This window comes from Camelus ferus, chromosome 24 (assembly GCF_009834535.1).
Source record: "Camelus ferus isolate YT-003-E chromosome 24, BCGSAC_Cfer_1.0, whole genome shotgun sequence".
NCBI lineage: Eukaryota > Metazoa > Chordata > Mammalia > Artiodactyla > Camelidae > Camelus > Camelus ferus.
The window spans coordinates 11447932-11465631 of record NC_045719.1 but is presented as its reverse complement, the minus strand read 5'-3'; the positions used below and the strand labels follow the sequence as shown (position 1 = coordinate 11465631).

Sequence of the window (17700 nt, the reverse complement as noted above, 5' to 3'; positions counted from 1 at the left end):
TCTGAAAAATAATAAAACTATTACATGTTAATATAAATCACATTTTAATGAAAACTAACATCAAAATTAAAAAACATAATTAGTCAAAAGAGTGGCATTGTTTTCTACTTTGGCAAATCTCTTTAAAATGCACTGGTCCTCTTTACTTTGAGTGGCTTTTACTGATGCATGGTTTTGTAACATTATGTATTGGTAATCTGGAAAATATTAGTTCACTGAGATATATAGATGTTCCAAATTTAGACTCATACATAATCTAAAACCACATATTAATATCACTACCAATCTAATCAGACAATCTAAGTATTGGGAAATTAATCTCATGATAGTGGATACAAGTTTTCCAAAATTTTAATTTCTGCTTGAAATGCTCAAACTTTATCACTGGCAAAAAATACTGTCCATTGTTTTCCCTTAAGTGACAGGGTCATTTTTTTCATTTTCATGAAAATGTCTGGCCAATCTTTAGGTCTAAACAACTCTAGTCGTTAGTTGTTCTTTGTTCTTTCAAGTAAAAGTGATGCTCCATGAAAAAGGTGGTTAGTTCAGCTCTAGTAACTGAAACACAAGCACAAGTACTGGTTTGTGACAACCATGTCACTTTGACCTGCAGCAAGAGAGCTTTATGCAAACTTCCCACTTTTCATACAGAATAGTTAAAAAAATGTGTATATTCAAGGATCAAGACCGAATAAAAATAATAATGTGTACTATCTCATTAAAAACATTTAAAAACAGCTTTTCTTTCTTCGTATTTACCTCGAGTGTGTTAGGATAAAGAAAAAATGGCTACTAGTAGGATTTCATGCCCCACCTTGATCAATGTTAACATGCCAGCAGCTTTACCACTGTGGTTTTGAACCATTAACACAAATAATATACTGAAAGGGGGCAACTCCCATAGCTATTATTTTTATTATAAAAATTGTTTTGACCTTGAAAATCCCTGAAAGAGTCTCAGTTTCAAAACTATTTTCTGTAGACCACATTTTGAGACCTGCTGGTCTATACCTACAGTCCTAAACCTATAAGAAATATTATGAGGATCATAACATTATGAAAATTATGAAAACATCAGAAATATTATGAGGATTTTAAACATACAGTTTCCTGCCCAGGTCCAGGCTCCAGAGATTTCATTTTGGATAAGCCTCACAATCAAAAATTTTAATGAGATCTCTGGGTAATCCTGAAATTGTTGATCTATATTATACTAGCAAATATTTATTTAGAAATTGTTCCAAAAGTATCTACTACCCTTTTATTGTTTGTACATTCTCAATTAAATTATTAACCCTGTTAGTAAATTATTATTATACATCGTATCACAGCATTATCACTATCTCTTGGCTTTGATCCTTCTTGAGAATGCCCATGACATGTAAGTAAGATATGTGGGATCTCCTGCCATGGTAACTTAACCTTTGGCTCATGATGTGTCTACCTCTAATGTCTTTCCTTCCCAGTTCACTCTGCCTGTGAGCATATACATAATTTTTCCTAAATAACATTTTACTATGACAAAATCTGGCTAAAAACTAAGAAAGACTTCACAATCTTATCGCTAAGCCTTCATTCATGTAATTTCACTGTGAGGAATGTTTAGAAATCTAATTGTTAACAGGACTGTGCACAAGGCAACTCCTCCAAGAAGTTTTTTTTGTTGAATTTTAACCCTAGATTTAGAGTTAATCTGGGCACAGCTCACAGGGATGCTTCTCCCCTGTACCCTGTCTTTCCAAGTTTTTGTCACCAGAGACTGTTATTCTAAGTCCTTACGTGGAACAGTTAACCATCTATATTGTCATACATCATATAATGAGTCTATATTATTGATACACTTGTACATATAAGGACACTCAATAAATACCTGATGAAACAATTAATTACATTTGAAGCACGGTAGAGCACATTTTTAATCTACACCAGAAAATCTGATTCCTGCAATATGAAAAAACAGGATTTTAAAGTTGATGGGGTAATGCTATTGGTGCAAATAGCACGTAACTTTTTCCTATATTACATTCTAAAAGTGTTTTTTAAAGCAAATTTTCAAAAATAACACTCAACACCTGGCTGTTAAAATACCTTCACTAATTAATACATATAAATACATGCATTATTCATCCATAAATATTATTTCTAAGATATAAGGACTCTTCAAAAAAAAAGACCTTAACCATAAGGCATTATCATCTCTTCAAAAAATTAAGAATAATTCCTTATTATCATCAAATAGCCAGTCAGTTTAAATCGGGTTAACTATACAGACATGCAGAGGTACCATAGTATTTGTAACTCTAATTCTGAGACATGAAGAATAAAACAGATCTCTGGCACCCCCTGGTGTTTAAACACCATATAGCTTCCCTTATTCATCCCAGACGTACTGACAAGCACGAAAGAAAATTTACTCAAGGGAAAATTTACAAACAAAAAAAACTTTCCGACTAAGCTAATTGTCCTTTTTGTACACAGCATCTCTTGTTTACAAGCAGCCCACCAGAATGCAGAATGCAATGCAAAAGCCTTCAAAATACCACTATGGACATTTTGTGTCCAATTTCTTAGTGGAAGTTGTTTTGCCGAGGGGACACTGATAGCACTTTCACAACCAGAAGAAAACAATTTTGGTCTGTAATTTTTCACAAAAGAGAAAAGAAACGGGAAAGGCAACCTAAAAAAGCCTATAGTATCTTCTGCCACCTCAAAATGTTCTTTCACACATATAAAAGTAGAAGAATGTTAATAAAAGCATATTTAACTCCTAAAAAAATAGGCAGATATTGCTCTATGTTATTATACCTCATCCAGTTAAGTCAAGACAAGATCTAATGCCATACACTATTGCCTCCTTTTACTTAACAAATTTAAAAGATGAAATATACAAAAACTTAAAAAATATAACTTTCTGAAACTGACATTAAGATGACATAGAAAATCTATTTATAAATGAAACTGACTTTCTTATCAAAACCTTCCCCTAAAAGAAAACAAAAGACCTATTTAGTTTCAATGGTAAATTCATTCATATATTTAGGGAAGAAATAAGGTAATTTCTACTCAAAGTTTTAAAACATAGGAGGGAAAAACATTTTACAATTCATTTTTTGAGGCCAGGTTAACCACAGATACCAAAATCTGTCAAAGACAAGAACAGAAAACTATATACCAATATCAATAATAAACATACATACAAAACCCCTAACACAGTATTAAGCAAATCAAATACAGCAAAATACAAAACGGATAATAACACTTCAGGAATATTAACATCTAAACTATTTTTTTAAATCAGTATAATTCATAATACATGTAGAATTTTTTTTAAATGAACGACCATTTAGATGCAGAAAAGTGCATGACAAAATCACTCCATTTAAAAATGGGCAAAATATTTGAACAGGCATTTTTCACAAAAGGAGTTACACAAATGGCCAATAAGGACATAAAAATATACTCAGCATCATTAGTCACTAAGGAAACACAAATTAAAACCACAATAAAATACAGGTGACTCTCGATCAATGCAGGTTTGAACTGTGTGGGTCCACATGTACAGACTTTTTCCAACAAATATATACAGTAGCCGATGATCTGGAGCTGGCTGAATCTGAGGATGCAGAATCATGGATATGCTGGGCAGACTGGAACCTGAGCATCTGTGGCAGGTACTGGAACCAACCCTACCTTGGATACATATACCAAGTAAAATGGCTAAAACTTTTAACAACCGCAGTTTATCAATTGTTAGCAACAGTGTGGAACAACTGGAACAAACTCTCATACTTTTCAGTAGGACTGTAAATGGTACAACCACATAGGAAAACAGTGTGGCATCTTCTTACAAAGTTAAACACTTATCTATTAAATGATTCAGCAATACTTAGGTAAGAAAGGGGAAAGTATATGTCCATGCAAAGACCTGGAGACAGGTGTTCCTAGCAGCTTTAGTCATAATAGCCAAAACCTAGAAACAACCCACATGTTTACTAATCGATAAAAAGATAAACAATTCAGTGCAAACAAATGCAGTATATCCATACAGTGGAATACGATTCACAATGAAAAGGCACAGATTGCTAATACATGCAACAACCTAATGTAAATCAAACACATTATGCTGAATAAAGGAAATCAGGCATAAGAATACAAATTACATGATCCTATTGATTTAAAAACCCTAGGAAAGACAAATCTACAGTAAGAAGTCAATCAATGGTTGCCTAAGATATAACGAGGGGACCGGCTGGGAAGTTCACAAAGGAAACTTTTGGGATGTTAAAATATTCTATGTATCTTCACTGAGGTACTTGGTATATGGATTTAGGCTTTTATCAAAAATTGGTATATTGGAAGGTAATGATGACTGCCAAGATTAATCTTCCAACATTTACCGTGCCCCAAATAATACAGAACAAAAACCACAGCCTCAGCACAACTTGAAGACAAAAAATACCCAAACCTCAAAACAAGAATAAATGAAAAAGGAAAACAACAATTCCCAGTACACACTCTCTTGTCCTCTGGAGACCAATTCCCCACCCACTCACCCCTACCTCATTTGACACAAGGCTTTGGGCAAAAGCAGACTGAGAAAAGCTGCAGAAGAGAGACCAGAGAATTAGTGGCAGGCACAAGGATGAAATCTATCACTGGCAGGAAGACTAAGTACATCCCAAGTGAAAAAATATTAAATGCGTGTCCTAGTAGATCAAAACATGGGCTGCTTTCAATTAAACTTCATCCAAACAAGAGATGACTGAGAAAACTTCAGAGAACAGACCAAAGGTAAGCATTTTAATACACAAGGAGACCTACAACTGAAATGTAGACAGAGATGAGGAAGGAAGACTCATGTATAAATATTTACATACTGTGACAAATGATGCAACTATAATTTGGAGAAAATAAATAAGAAAACAATATTCACACACTGACTTTTGAGTAAGCAACTGGTGAAAATTAAAGAATATCAATTCAAGGACAAACATAAAACTGTAAAACTTCGAGAACAAAGCATTGGAGAAAAATCTCTGTAACCTTGGGTTACACAAACATTTCTTAGATAAAACATGAAAAGCAGAATCTACAAGAGAAAAAAATTAATGAACTGAATTTCAACAAAATTTAAAACTTTTGCTCTGTCAAAGACACTGCTAAGAGAATGATAAAAGACACCACAAGGAAAATACTTCCTAATCACTATGTGACAAAGGACTTGGATCTTGAATATATAAAGAATTCTAAACATTCAATCATAAGAAAACAAACAACTCAATAAGGAAATATAGGCAAGATTCGAATATACATGTCAGAGAAGACAGTATATGAATAGCAAATAAGCAAAAGAACAGATACTCAGCATCTTAAGTCATTAGAAAAATGCAAACTAAAATGAGAATAATACTAACCACTACACACTTAGAATAGTAAAAATCAAAAGAACTGACGAAGTTGGAGAGTAACTGGAATTCTTATCACTGCTGGTAGGAATGAAAAATGGTATATAGCCCCTTTGGTAACAGTTTGGCAGTGTCTTAAATAGCAAAACACATACTTACCTAATGACCCAGCAGTAACACTCTTAGCTATTTACTACAGAGAAATGAAACCTATGTTCACATAAAAATCTGTATGTAAATATTTACTGCAATTTTATATAGAATCATCAAAAACTAGAAAACAACCCAATTTCCATCAATGGGAAAACAGATAAACATTCACACAAGGAATACTGCTCAACACAAAAGAACAATCTAATAATCAAAATGATATGGATAAACCTCAAAAACATGCAGAGTAGATGATGTAATTTTCTATTTACGTAAAGTTCAAGAATAGACAAAAATAATCTATGGTGATGGACATGAGAATAGTGGCTGCCAGAGGCAAGGGCTGGAAGTAACTGATTTGAAAGGAGCATAAAGATGATGGATACGTTTAGCATCTTGGTCTGAATTATGATTACACAAGTATATGTCAGAAGTCATTGAGCTCTACACTTACAATGAGCGCACTTTACCACTTATAAATTATACTCAATAAAATACTGTTAGCTTTTTAAAAAGGCATCGTTATATTTATTTTGTATTATTCTGTCATCTCTTGTTTTTCAAAAAATATTAATTTCTTAAACCAGAGCAAATTTTAACTATTTAATTTCTTTACCTGAAGGATGTTGATCCATTCTCTTTTACTTTATTTTTCTGAATAGATGATTGAAGTGATAGAATTTTATTTCCTGGCAGCGTAATTTGCTTTAGAATGGAAGCTATAAAAACAAAAGTAGAAGGAAAAAAGTAGAATTAAAAAAAAGCAATCACACTACATTAGGAAAATTTCAGGACAATAGCTTTTAAGCATATAGAATAATCAAAGAAAATTTTAAGCTGCCCTAGACTATGTTTAAATTCAAACAGGACAATGAATTTATTCCCTACACAAAAAATCATACAATCAAGACCTCTCCGTATCTTTTTATATGGTCCTTAAATTGTCTATAGAATTACCAGCGTTCTAAAAATATTATGCAGAAAAGGTGAAAGAAACACGTTAATAATACAGCTGTATTATTAAAATTTTCAATTTTATTATTTTAATTTAATCTTTTTAAAATTCATACTGGTAGATTTTAAAAATACATAAAACCCCTAACTTTTACTTGTAAGACTGACTTCCAAACGTAAAGAAAGTACATTTAAAAAAAAAATGAAGCAATAACAAATTTTTTAAGTTAAAAAAGTATTTTATTTACTAGTACATTATTTTATCCAGTTACAAAATACCATGAGTAGTGCTTCTTCAATCTTAAAAACATATACCCTTAAAAAGTAGCTATGTAAGTACAAGGAATGTAATAAAGTTATCTTTCAGTCTTCTCTCATAGGTCTCAACTTAAAAGAAATCTCTCTTAATGTAAGAGTGAAAAAGAAAAGTACAGAATCCCATTATGTTCCCAACCCTGAGTGATGGAGCAGGGATGGGCCAGACTCTACCTTGAGGAAACTGACTGGTAGGTACTGCAGGGCTCACTGTCACCTTCTTCTGTCCAGATTTCTGAATGGTCAACGCGGAGGAATGGGAAAGTGTGGTCACTTGTTTCGCAAGGCCTCCTGAAGGCTGCTGGACTACCTGAAACAATGAGAACTATCAATACAGTATTCAACTAAACTTGCTTTAGGAAAGAGCAAGCTTTCAATTGTAACAATACAACAAACGTTTGTGCTCACCTAACTAAATATACCTTTATCTTAGCATCACAAGAAAGCTTACTTAAAATTTAAGTTTGTAGCAAAATTATCTTATTCAAAAGTGAAAAACATGACCATTTCACACCATAATTTTTAGAGTGGAATTCAAATTTATACACTGCTTTATTTAAATCTCCAAAGAGACCCTATTTTCATCTTTTAACTTACCATGGAAAATTTCAAACATTTATACAAAAGCAGAAAGAACAATAAAATGAAACCACCAAACCATTACTACCCAACTTCAACAATGATTAATTCTCGACCAATTTTACTTCATCTCTATCCCTTCTCACTTCCCCCTACCCTCAATTATTTTAAAACAAATCCCAGATATATCTTTTTATCCATAACTATTTCAAAATATACCGCTAAAAGATAAAAACTTCCAATGGGCTGTTTTTTAAAAGTGAAAAATAACAATGCTAAAGGCATTCTCCAAGATAACAGTTCAAGAAATACAGAGGATGAGGGTTGGGGATAAAGGAAGAGAAAGTTGTAGCAGTGCCTTATTTTCAGCTTCAAACAAGAAGAAAAAACAGAATAGCAGAGTTTCATTTTCCACTTCAAAGAAAAACAGTCACCATGTATTTGAGTCATCTATTGATAGTGAACTATTCATAAGTCCTCAAACTCATATGTGGCTAATTATAAATGATCTAGGAGACAGACTTCTGAATAGAATTCTGGGCATATAATTTATTCTATACTCTGATTTTTCAAAAATAAAATTTTAAGTCAAGTACATATTATTAAACAAAAGTAACCCACAAGAAACCCAAAATGTCCCAGTAAATAATCGTGTAGGAACTAATGCCCCTAGAGAAGAAATATAAGATGGATCAAGTCAACTGCCATCATTCTATGAGAATAGACTCTTGAAAGAGAGAAAGAACTGTTGAAAACAATGATGTATTTCAGTAAGTCACAATCATACTTATGTAAAGTCACAGGGATCAGATTTAAATTCTACAAAATAACATATATTTAGAGCCCCATTTATGCATTCAGACTGAAACACCACAGAAAACAGAAACACTCCTAACAGTTCTGGCTCATCTCCCTACTCACATTTTCTTCCTTGGTATCTTTTATTTGATAAATTCTTTTCAGTATTTTAATTATAAAAGATAATAATAAAATGCTATTAGAAATTTATTTATGAGTTAGTCTTCACACTCAAAAATACTAAGAATTTTTTTTTAATTAATAATAAATTACAGCCTAGAGGTTGGTCCCTGAGGTGGATGAAGGCTCCATGCCTCCCAGGGACCAGCCAGGAGGGGCTAGGGGTGGGGAGGCCAAGACACGCCAGCAGCAGTGTGTGGCCTTGGCAGAGAACAAGGCAGGGAAGATGAGTGAGCCTTGGTGCCTGCAAGCGGGCTCCTGGACCAGGGATGTGTGCCACATGGCCTGTAGATCAACTGTTAATCGATTTAACATTCCTGGATCCCCATCATTCCTCACCCTTATGACTGAAACACTTAGTAGCTTATGTGCAGCATATTCCTGCATACTTGCTGAATAAAATAAAATACCACAAGAGAGAAAGTATAAAAGAATTCATTACTGTTCTTTCAAAGAAAGTACCATTTTAAACCACAGTATTAGGCATTTTATGGAGACTGAAATTAGAGAGCTGGAAATTGGCCCAACGATGATATATCTGCTCCTACTTGGCAAGCAAAGCAAAGAGGTATTATATTTTTTTAAAACATGTCCTTTATTGCCTTTCCCTCCAAAAAACCACTAGAAAGGAAGAATAGTAAATAGTACATACCTTAGCTTTTTCTCTTGACAAATCAAGTTCTCATGTTTTACTTGGATGTTAACAAAACTTGATGTTCTAGTAGCTTATAGAAACCAAAGGTCTAAAGAGCTACCCAATATTCTTCAGGTGGTAACTTTTTTTTTAAACATTAATTAAGATTTTTTACATTAACTATAATCTGGGCTATGTTACACAGAACTGTTCTTAAATTCCATAAGGAAAGGAAGCAAAGAAACACAAATAGGGATTAAACAAGCAGATGAGAACACCCTTCACACTTTGCTTTCTCTACATTTCAGCCCCACCAACTCATCTGTTCATAAATACTTACAGTCGACAACACAGCCTTTAACACGAAGGTTTACCAAAGAGAACAAGGGCAATCACCCAAAATCAAGAGAACAGTTAGCTCTGTGATACTGTGAGGTAGGGGAGAACTTGACTAAAATACGATTTTTAACTCACCATGTACTATCTCCCACAGGTTAACAATACTTTCACAGTCTTCTGATAAAACCCGTCTTGAGTAAAGTAGATCTTAACATTAACTGATAAACAGCTAAGATTTCTTTCACTCAAGAACCTCTCAACCTACTGAGTTTAGGAAAAAACACAACTTCTTACTCACCTACTCCCCTCACTGTATTCCTCCCCCTTCAGCACATTTTTAAAAGAAACGTTACCATAATATCACCTTTGTAACAACCCTACCAAAAATATTTAATTTGAATATAATCTTGAAGAAACAATCAGACAAAACTAAATAAAGAACATTCTGCAAAACAACAAGCCCAGGCACTTGAAGTATTACAGGTAAGTGTAGCATGCAATTCTTTACTAGGAATAACGTCAGGGGGAAAAAAAGTAGCTATAAAGGACATTGTTGGGACAATTGGGGAAATACTGTGTTAATATTACCTTTCCATGTGTGACAATAAGTACAGTTTAATTATGTTAAAAAGATATACACAGTACTTAGCGTTGCAGAGTCATGATTTCTACAACCAACTCTCAAATGGTTTGGAAAACAATTATGTGTGTGTTTGTCTATGTGAATGGAGAGGGGAGAGACAAAGCAAACACGGGAAAATGTTAACGACCGTCAACCTTGGTCAGGGGCACACAGACAGCTCATTTTACTAGTCTTGCCAGTTTTCAGAATGTCTGAAATTTTCAAAATAAGAAATTGAAGAAGAAATGAAATGCTACTCACTAGTTGTTTGACTTTAACTGCCTGTGGAACACCAGCTGGTTGTGCAAGGATGGGGCCCGGCTGTGCAAGTTTGATTTGGACTGGAGTGCCAATGACCGGCTTGTCAGGTGTGGTCCCAGCAGAGGTAACAACAGGTTTCACAGACGGAAGACAAATAGCTGCTGCTGAAGTTTCTCCAAAAGTTACCGAGGGAAGGGCCAGGGTCACCGCTGCCCCAGAGACAACTGGCTTTTCAGGCTGAAGTGAGACTGCTGTCACCGTGTTTGGCAGAGACGTCACAAGCGGCTTTGGAGTCTGAAGCACAACAGTTCCAGCTGTTGTTCCTACTGGCACAGCAGCTGGACCCACAGAGTGAAGTGTCACAATCCCAGTTTTTGCTCCCCCTGGACCAGCAAGTGGATTCAGAGTCTGCACTGACACAGCTCCGGGCGTTGCTGCTTCAGAACCAACGACGGGCTTTTCAGGCTGGACTGAGGCAACTGCTGTTGTCACCACGGGAGAAGCTGTTACTGTCGTGGTACAAGCAGCAATGACCACCTCGCCAGAAGTCTGCTGAATGCACTGCTGAATAAAGCTCTGGGAGCTAGGCAAGAGTTGTCGTAAGGCTATCACACTTTTCTAGAAAGGGGAGGGAAAAAAACACTGATAACTAAACAAATTAGCTCTAGTAAAACAGAACTACTTTATATTTTGTATTTTTACAATATAAAAAAATACATCAATGTTTCAGTTGAAGAAATCTGTTATCAATTCTTTATACCCTGTCAATATCCAGGATATAACCAACTTAAAGCTCAAAAGTGCTTCATTTTTCAATTCAAAATTATGCCTCAGTATTAAACTTATTTTATATTAACTTAGTATCAAGTGTTAATTTGGTGAAATAAAACACTGTATCCAGCTTATCTGTATTCATCTAAACCCCAAAATAGATCACTCATAACTTCGGTATCTACAAGTTTGTTTACAGACAGCAGATTCTAAAAAAAAAAGTGTTTTATTTTTAAACAACTTTCAAATTTTGGACAGGAATAGTCTTTCATCAAAATAAAACTAATAAAAACAAGGTCAATTCCCTTAGTTGAGCTAGAATATTTTCTGACTGGACTTTAAGTTGGGGTCTATCTTTGTACCATGCTGAAAAAATAAAGACAGTTTAAACTAAAAGTAGAAGGTTCTGCTGGGATTTTTGTTTTTGAGTAAGAAAAAAACATGGGGGGAGGGGTATAGCTCAAGAAGGAGAGCGCACTCTTAGCATACACGTGTCTTGGGTTCAATCCCCAGTACCTCCTCTAAAAACAAGTAAATCTAACTACCTCCCCGACCAAAAAATAAGTAAATAAATAAATAATTTTTTTAAAAAGATGGATAAGTATGTAGTTAGGAGTTTATGTTTTGGTGAATTCATGAGCTGTTTTGGAAGATTTCCTTGTTTTGACACTTAACTGACTTTACTTAAGAAGCAAATGAGAACTATTGCTACACTTCCTGTCTTTTCCTTTTAGCTACTTCTTTTACTTTTTTTATTAAAAAACACTGAGAAAATTTTTATTTGAAGGTTTTTATTGTATGTATACATATATATAGTGTGTGTATATATATATATATAAACTTTTATTGTATGTATATATATAAATAGTATCAAAGGAAAGAAACACGAAGTCTCTTATGCTCTTTTTCCAAACTTTAAAAATGGTAGGAAACAAGCTGCTTTGGAAATATATGAACAATTAAAGTGATTTGATTACTTAAATTTAAGCAAGAAATCTAAGATGGGGGGACCTGAGAAAAACACAACTGGAAAGAAGTGTCAAAGTGGTAAGAATTTTAGAGACAACAATAAAAATATATATGTTAAATTCTCTCTTGATCACCTGGCCAGAGTTAAGCCTAAATGCTGAATTCCTCAATCCTTATGCAATACCCAACCTCCAGAGCTCTCAAGGATGAGAAAAAAATATTCTCAAGAAAAAGGCATAAACTTCATAGTCATTAGTAAACTGATATAAAGCGCAAATACTGGACGATAATATTTGGTAACCTCAAGTTAGCGTTATACAGTCAATAGAGTCAAGCTAAATCCTAGACCTGTGTGTTTAACCAAAAGTTAAGTCAATTTAAATAATTTTCTCATCTCCAAAATGGAAAATACTATACTATCTAGCCCTGATTCTCGAAGACTGACAGGAAAATTAAATCCAAACAAGGCAAATTAAAAATAAAGTATCTACCAAGCACAGAACACATAGTAGGTGCTTACTTCCTTCCCTCCTTCCCCCCAGTGTCTCCAGTTGGGTATAAAATACAGATACACTAAAAAAGAGTGGTCAGTGTCACGTAGAGACCGACAGCTCACAGAGCACTGAAAGGGGCCCAAGGAAAAGCTGCCTCTAACTTCCCAGTCAAGAGAGGCACCTGCAAACAGGGCACTAGTCATTTGATTTTTCACTGCTGTGCTTACCCTTCAACCTTCCCTTCTCCAGACCAAGTCTCCTCTGACTAAAATATTCTCAGTTTCTTTGGTCACACTTCATATCACAGGATTAGCACCCCCCTGATCGACATGCGCAGTCACGCTCCTAGAGACAACTCTGAATATTTTAATAGCCTTCTGAAAATGGGGTGCTCCATCTCATTTCCCACTCTTCACTCATGAGGAAACTAAAAGGAGTCTTCCACTACGAAGTCTCTTTCCTCTCCCCTAGACACTTTAGTCAAATGTTTCTAAAGGCAACTCTTCATTCCATTATTTCAAAATACGTGGGATGAGTCTTTGGTTCACTATAATCCCAGGTTTTAATGACTCCATAAATTTCAATTCAGTTCCTTTTCAGCTTCTAAGTATCCAAAAGTAATACATTTTTCCAGTCTGCCAAATTAAGTTCTTATTATCAAACTTACTGTTCTCCATCAAAATTCTACTTAATTCAATAAATCTCATATTATGTGCCTACTAATAATATGAATTAATTTTTAAAAATAATAGCTTTCTCATTAAATTTGGCACTATGTGGTTTATTATTTCTAAGACAACATGAGTCATTAGAAAAATAGGGTCTTTGCTTTGTTCTAAAGTCAAGAATCTGAGGATACAAGCACTAAATAATATAATCATTAAGTTATGTTCATGAATGAAATGTTACTTCTATTTTCCCAATGGGTCCCAATCTAAAGAATATGAATTATAAACATGCTGTACAGATTACAACAGCTCTGAGAGGTTTCTCCTACACTGTTAGTATCTTCACATTAAATTGCTATCCTACTGAAATATTCAGATTTTAAATTACTTTAATCTAATCCAAACAATTTCTTCAAAGTAACATATAACTCTACCTTAAGAAAAGGAACTAGGTGAGGCTGAGGTGAAGACTTGAGTTCAACATACAGTTGTCTAGTAAATTCTTCTGCTTCAATTTTTGCATCCTGAGGAATGGAGGAAAAAAAAATACTTTTAGGTCTACAAATATTTTAAGAGAAAAAATGTTTAATTCATGATTGTAGATATAGCAAGCTTTAAGCAGTGATAAATTCAAAGTCCATCATTAAATGGGGGCATTTTTATTCATGTCCCCTATGAAATGAATGAATATACAGGGTTTGTTTTTTTTTTTAATTCAGACAGAATACAATGAAGAGATAATTTTTTTTTTTTTTTTTTTTAAGATCCCATTAAGCACAGTGAGAGAAGGGCTGACTGGCTGAATAAGGGGACAGTACTACAGTCTGTAGCAAAATTAAGAAGTGAAGACACTGGAGTCCCACATTTCTTAGGTAGGGAACTGGAAGTCATTTGTTCTGGGGGTCTTGGAGGTTTTTTTGTTTTCTGCTTTTTCAATTTTTAAATTATTTTAACTGAGGTTAGACTGTATTTTTAGAATGCTACTACAAGGCCACTGTAATAGATATGCTATTGTTTTAAAGGACTTAGGAACCGTTCCATACTGTTTTGGACTCTAAGCATTTCAGGGGTCTATGAGATCTAAATTATTCCCACTAATCGTTTCTCAGTCTTTTTCACTGTGCTGAGATCTGCACTGACAGTACAAAAGCAACAGTGGGTAAAACTGCTGGCAAGAAAGGCAATGGCAACAAACTGAAATAGTTGTCAGAGTACTCTCCACTGCTATGCGTGTGTGGTAAAAGAATGAAAACTAGAGCCAGCTCCACTTTAAACTGTCCTCGACAAAGCAGTAAAATTTAATTTTACTAAATCTCAACCCTTCAGTAGACATCTTCTTAATATTTTGTGTAATGTAATGGGAACCACACATAGAATGGACCAATGTAAGATGCTCAAGGAAAAGCACTTTGTGATTTTGTTGCTAGCTGAACTAGCTGCTTTTCTGTTTCATTTACTGGAAAGAATGTCAAACCAGCTGTGGTCATTAACACTGGGGTATTTTGATAGACTCTCAAAAAACAAGTCAAGCTTGCCACTATACAGATAACAACTGACAGTATCTGTTGCTAATGATAAAAATTAAAACTCTTAAGCCAAAATCAGAATTTTGGAAAATTTGTAACCACAATCCTGAGCTTGATAGCTTCCCTGCACTGAAAAAATTTTCTGATGAGATCGTTGGTGAGATTACAAGTGTGATTTTTTGATATCTTAAATAACAAATCTGTCAACATTTGGAAGATCTATACAACTCAGTGAGCCAATATTTTCCAGATGACCAAATTTGAGCTGTTACAAAAGTCATACATGGGTAAATAATTCATTCAGGGTAAAAGATAAACCAGGGGACTCTAAAGAATATCCATAATGATCTGGAGAAAAGCTCTTAAAATACTTTTCCAACTACCTCTTCATAAGGCCAAATATTCTCCAAATACTCTGACCAAATAACACATCACAGAACAGATTAAACGCAGCAGATATGAGAATCCAGCTGTCTTCCATTAAGTCAGATATTAAAGAATTTGCAAAAATGTAAAGAAATGGCCACTCTTTTCACTCAATTTTGTTTTGGAAACTAGAATTTTCATTTAAATGTTATTGTATGTTAACTTGCAATGGGTTTATTGTTATTTTTAAATAAGTTAGTAAATTTTAAAAAAATAACTGACAATTGCAATTTGCTGTTTTAAGCTGCATAGATCTCAAGCTGGAAAAGATATTTGATTAATTCCTGACTGCTCCTAGCTGTCCACAAAATTCACAAAAATCTTTCGTACTTAAAAATTTTTTAACATTTTACTGAATATGTGTTCCTTTCCATCCATCATGCCTCTCCATCTCAGAGAAACAAGCCACCAGATCCCCTTTCAAAACTAGCATATCTTGAAAATGGAAAACCAAAAGCTCAATGTTTACTTTTAACAAAAGGTGCTCAAACTTAAATTAAAAATTTGTTTATGACTTATTTTAAATATCTAAAATAGTTTTCCCAAATGGAAAACTAACCATTTCAAATGTACTCTATCTCTAACAAATCACAGGTAGCACAAAAAAAAAAAATAGTAAAGAAGACATTTTAATATTTATAAACTACATTTGTTCTCCTGTACAATATTTGAAATATACACATTTTCTGCTGGAAAAATGTGACCATTTTTATATGGAAAATACACACACAAAAAATTCTCACATGGTCAGAGAAATGTATAGATTTCAATAACTAAAAAAATTCAAAATTATACTTGTCTGTTGTATTTTCAGCATATTTCTTAAGCAAATAATATGTAATATTTGCTAATTTCTACCTTCATCTGCTTTAAAGTATCAAAGCATTTTACCTGAAAGAGGACATAAGAAACCAAGAGCGTGTAATTTGGCATATAAAAGGCACTCATTTAAACTTCAATAATCATTACATTTATTCTTCTCATCTTATAAAGAAGGAAACTGAGACATAAGAAGGTTTACCTCACTTCCACAGGTCCCAAAATTTGTTGTTAGGACATACAGAACTGAATTTCCTTATTTGTTGACAGTCTGGCTTTCCGACATTTCCAATTCTAACAATAAAGTTTTATTTGCCCAAATGGTCAACCTTCTCTCCAAAGCCCTTTTTAGTCTAAGGGAAGCAGGACTAGCAAACAAAGTGATACAGTCGGCCCTTCGTACCCGCACTTTTCGCACCCGCAGATTCAACCAACCACGGATCGGTTTACTACTATGCTTAACAATCCGTGGTTGGTTGAATCCACAGCTGCGGAACCAACAGATACCAAGGGCTCTGAAACTTGAGCATCCGCGGGTTTTGGTACACAGGGCAGATTCTGGAACCAACCTTCATGGATACTGAGGAACAACTGCATAGAATAGATTTACAACCATTACAAAGATTTATAATCATTACAAAGCTTTTAAGAAGCAAAAGCAAAGTTTATCCAAAAATCCACGTAAGATAAACCTCATTTTAAAATATTTGTTTCCCATTTAAAACATGTTTTATGGACACTTACAGAGCTTGCAAGATTTTACAGTACCAACTTACCAAAAGTTGCTCCACCAACTTCTTCACGTTCTGCCCCATTTCCGGGGACTGCGATCCACTACATGCTAGTTTTATTAACATTGCCAGAAAGTTCTTACATTTCTTCACATTTTCTAGCATCGTCTAAATACAGAAATAGAAACAAACACTTACACATGTTAGCTAGAACATAAAATCAATAAAACTTGTAAAGAGCTGTATTTAGGTAAATTGCAAGTGAGAGCTTACCGGAGAAAGGTTAGTCTGAGCAGCAGCTGAGTTCTCTGCTTTGGGATGGGGCTCATTTGAGGGGATGGATGGTGCTCCCAAACTTGAAGGCTTCAAGGTAGTTACAGTATTCAAGGGCTTTACAGGCGTAACTGTGACAACGTTGGCTGGCACAGCCACAGACTGAAAGTAAAAGCAGTAGAAGCTGAGTTACGTATTACTACGCTATGTGTCACGGTGGGCGCCTCATTTCACACCCAGACTGTAAGTGGATCTTGACAACCTTGCTTTTATGTTATGCTCTACTAGTCTAATCAATGTAACCCATTGTCCCAGCTCTGGATTCTAGCAGCTCTGAGTTTCATTCTCATCTAGCTATCTGCTTTTCACTGACAGCTGAGCGCTGACCTCAGGCAAGTTACTTATTATTGCGAACTCTCTGATTCCTTCCTGTAAAAAAGGACAGCAAAGGTACCTACTACCCTGGGAATGTTTTTGAAAAATAGTGCTAAGCACACAGCCCTCAAATAATATTGAGGATTTGAAATAGTAAGTCTTTATATGAAAATACAGAATTTCCTAATCTGTAATATTCTGCTTTTTATTAAGTACAAAGCTGAGAGATCTACTGATCATCTTGTATTCAGATAAGCTGCTTTTATGTAGACTATTAGGAAAGGCATAACAAATATTACAAAATGTGGTTATCTTATTTTCACACTGAAAAGAATTTGTCTCTTCTATCCTCTACTAAATGAGGTGTGATTATGGCACCACCTGCAGGATAAACAGTTTAATACAAGAACT

At 34.4% G+C, this 17700-nt stretch overlaps 1 protein-coding gene across 1 annotated transcript in view; it reads right to left on the bottom strand.

Annotated features, from left to right (window-relative positions):
- TAF4B (TATA-box binding protein associated factor 4b) overlaps positions 1-17700 on the bottom strand; it is an 84015-nt gene that overhangs the window by 50613 nt on the left and 15702 nt on the right. Inside the window, exons 4-9 of the mRNA XM_006187169.3 lie at positions 16915-17076; positions 16687-16809; positions 13574-13663; positions 10238-10855; positions 6999-7134; positions 6172-6274 (exon numbers count right to left, since the gene is read on the bottom strand). Coding sequence (XP_006187231.2) covers positions 6172-6274; positions 6999-7134; positions 10238-10855; positions 13574-13663; positions 16687-16809; positions 16915-17076 — 1232 coding nt within the window. The remainder of the gene's footprint in view (positions 1-6171; positions 6275-6998; positions 7135-10237; positions 10856-13573; positions 13664-16686; positions 16810-16914; positions 17077-17700) is intronic.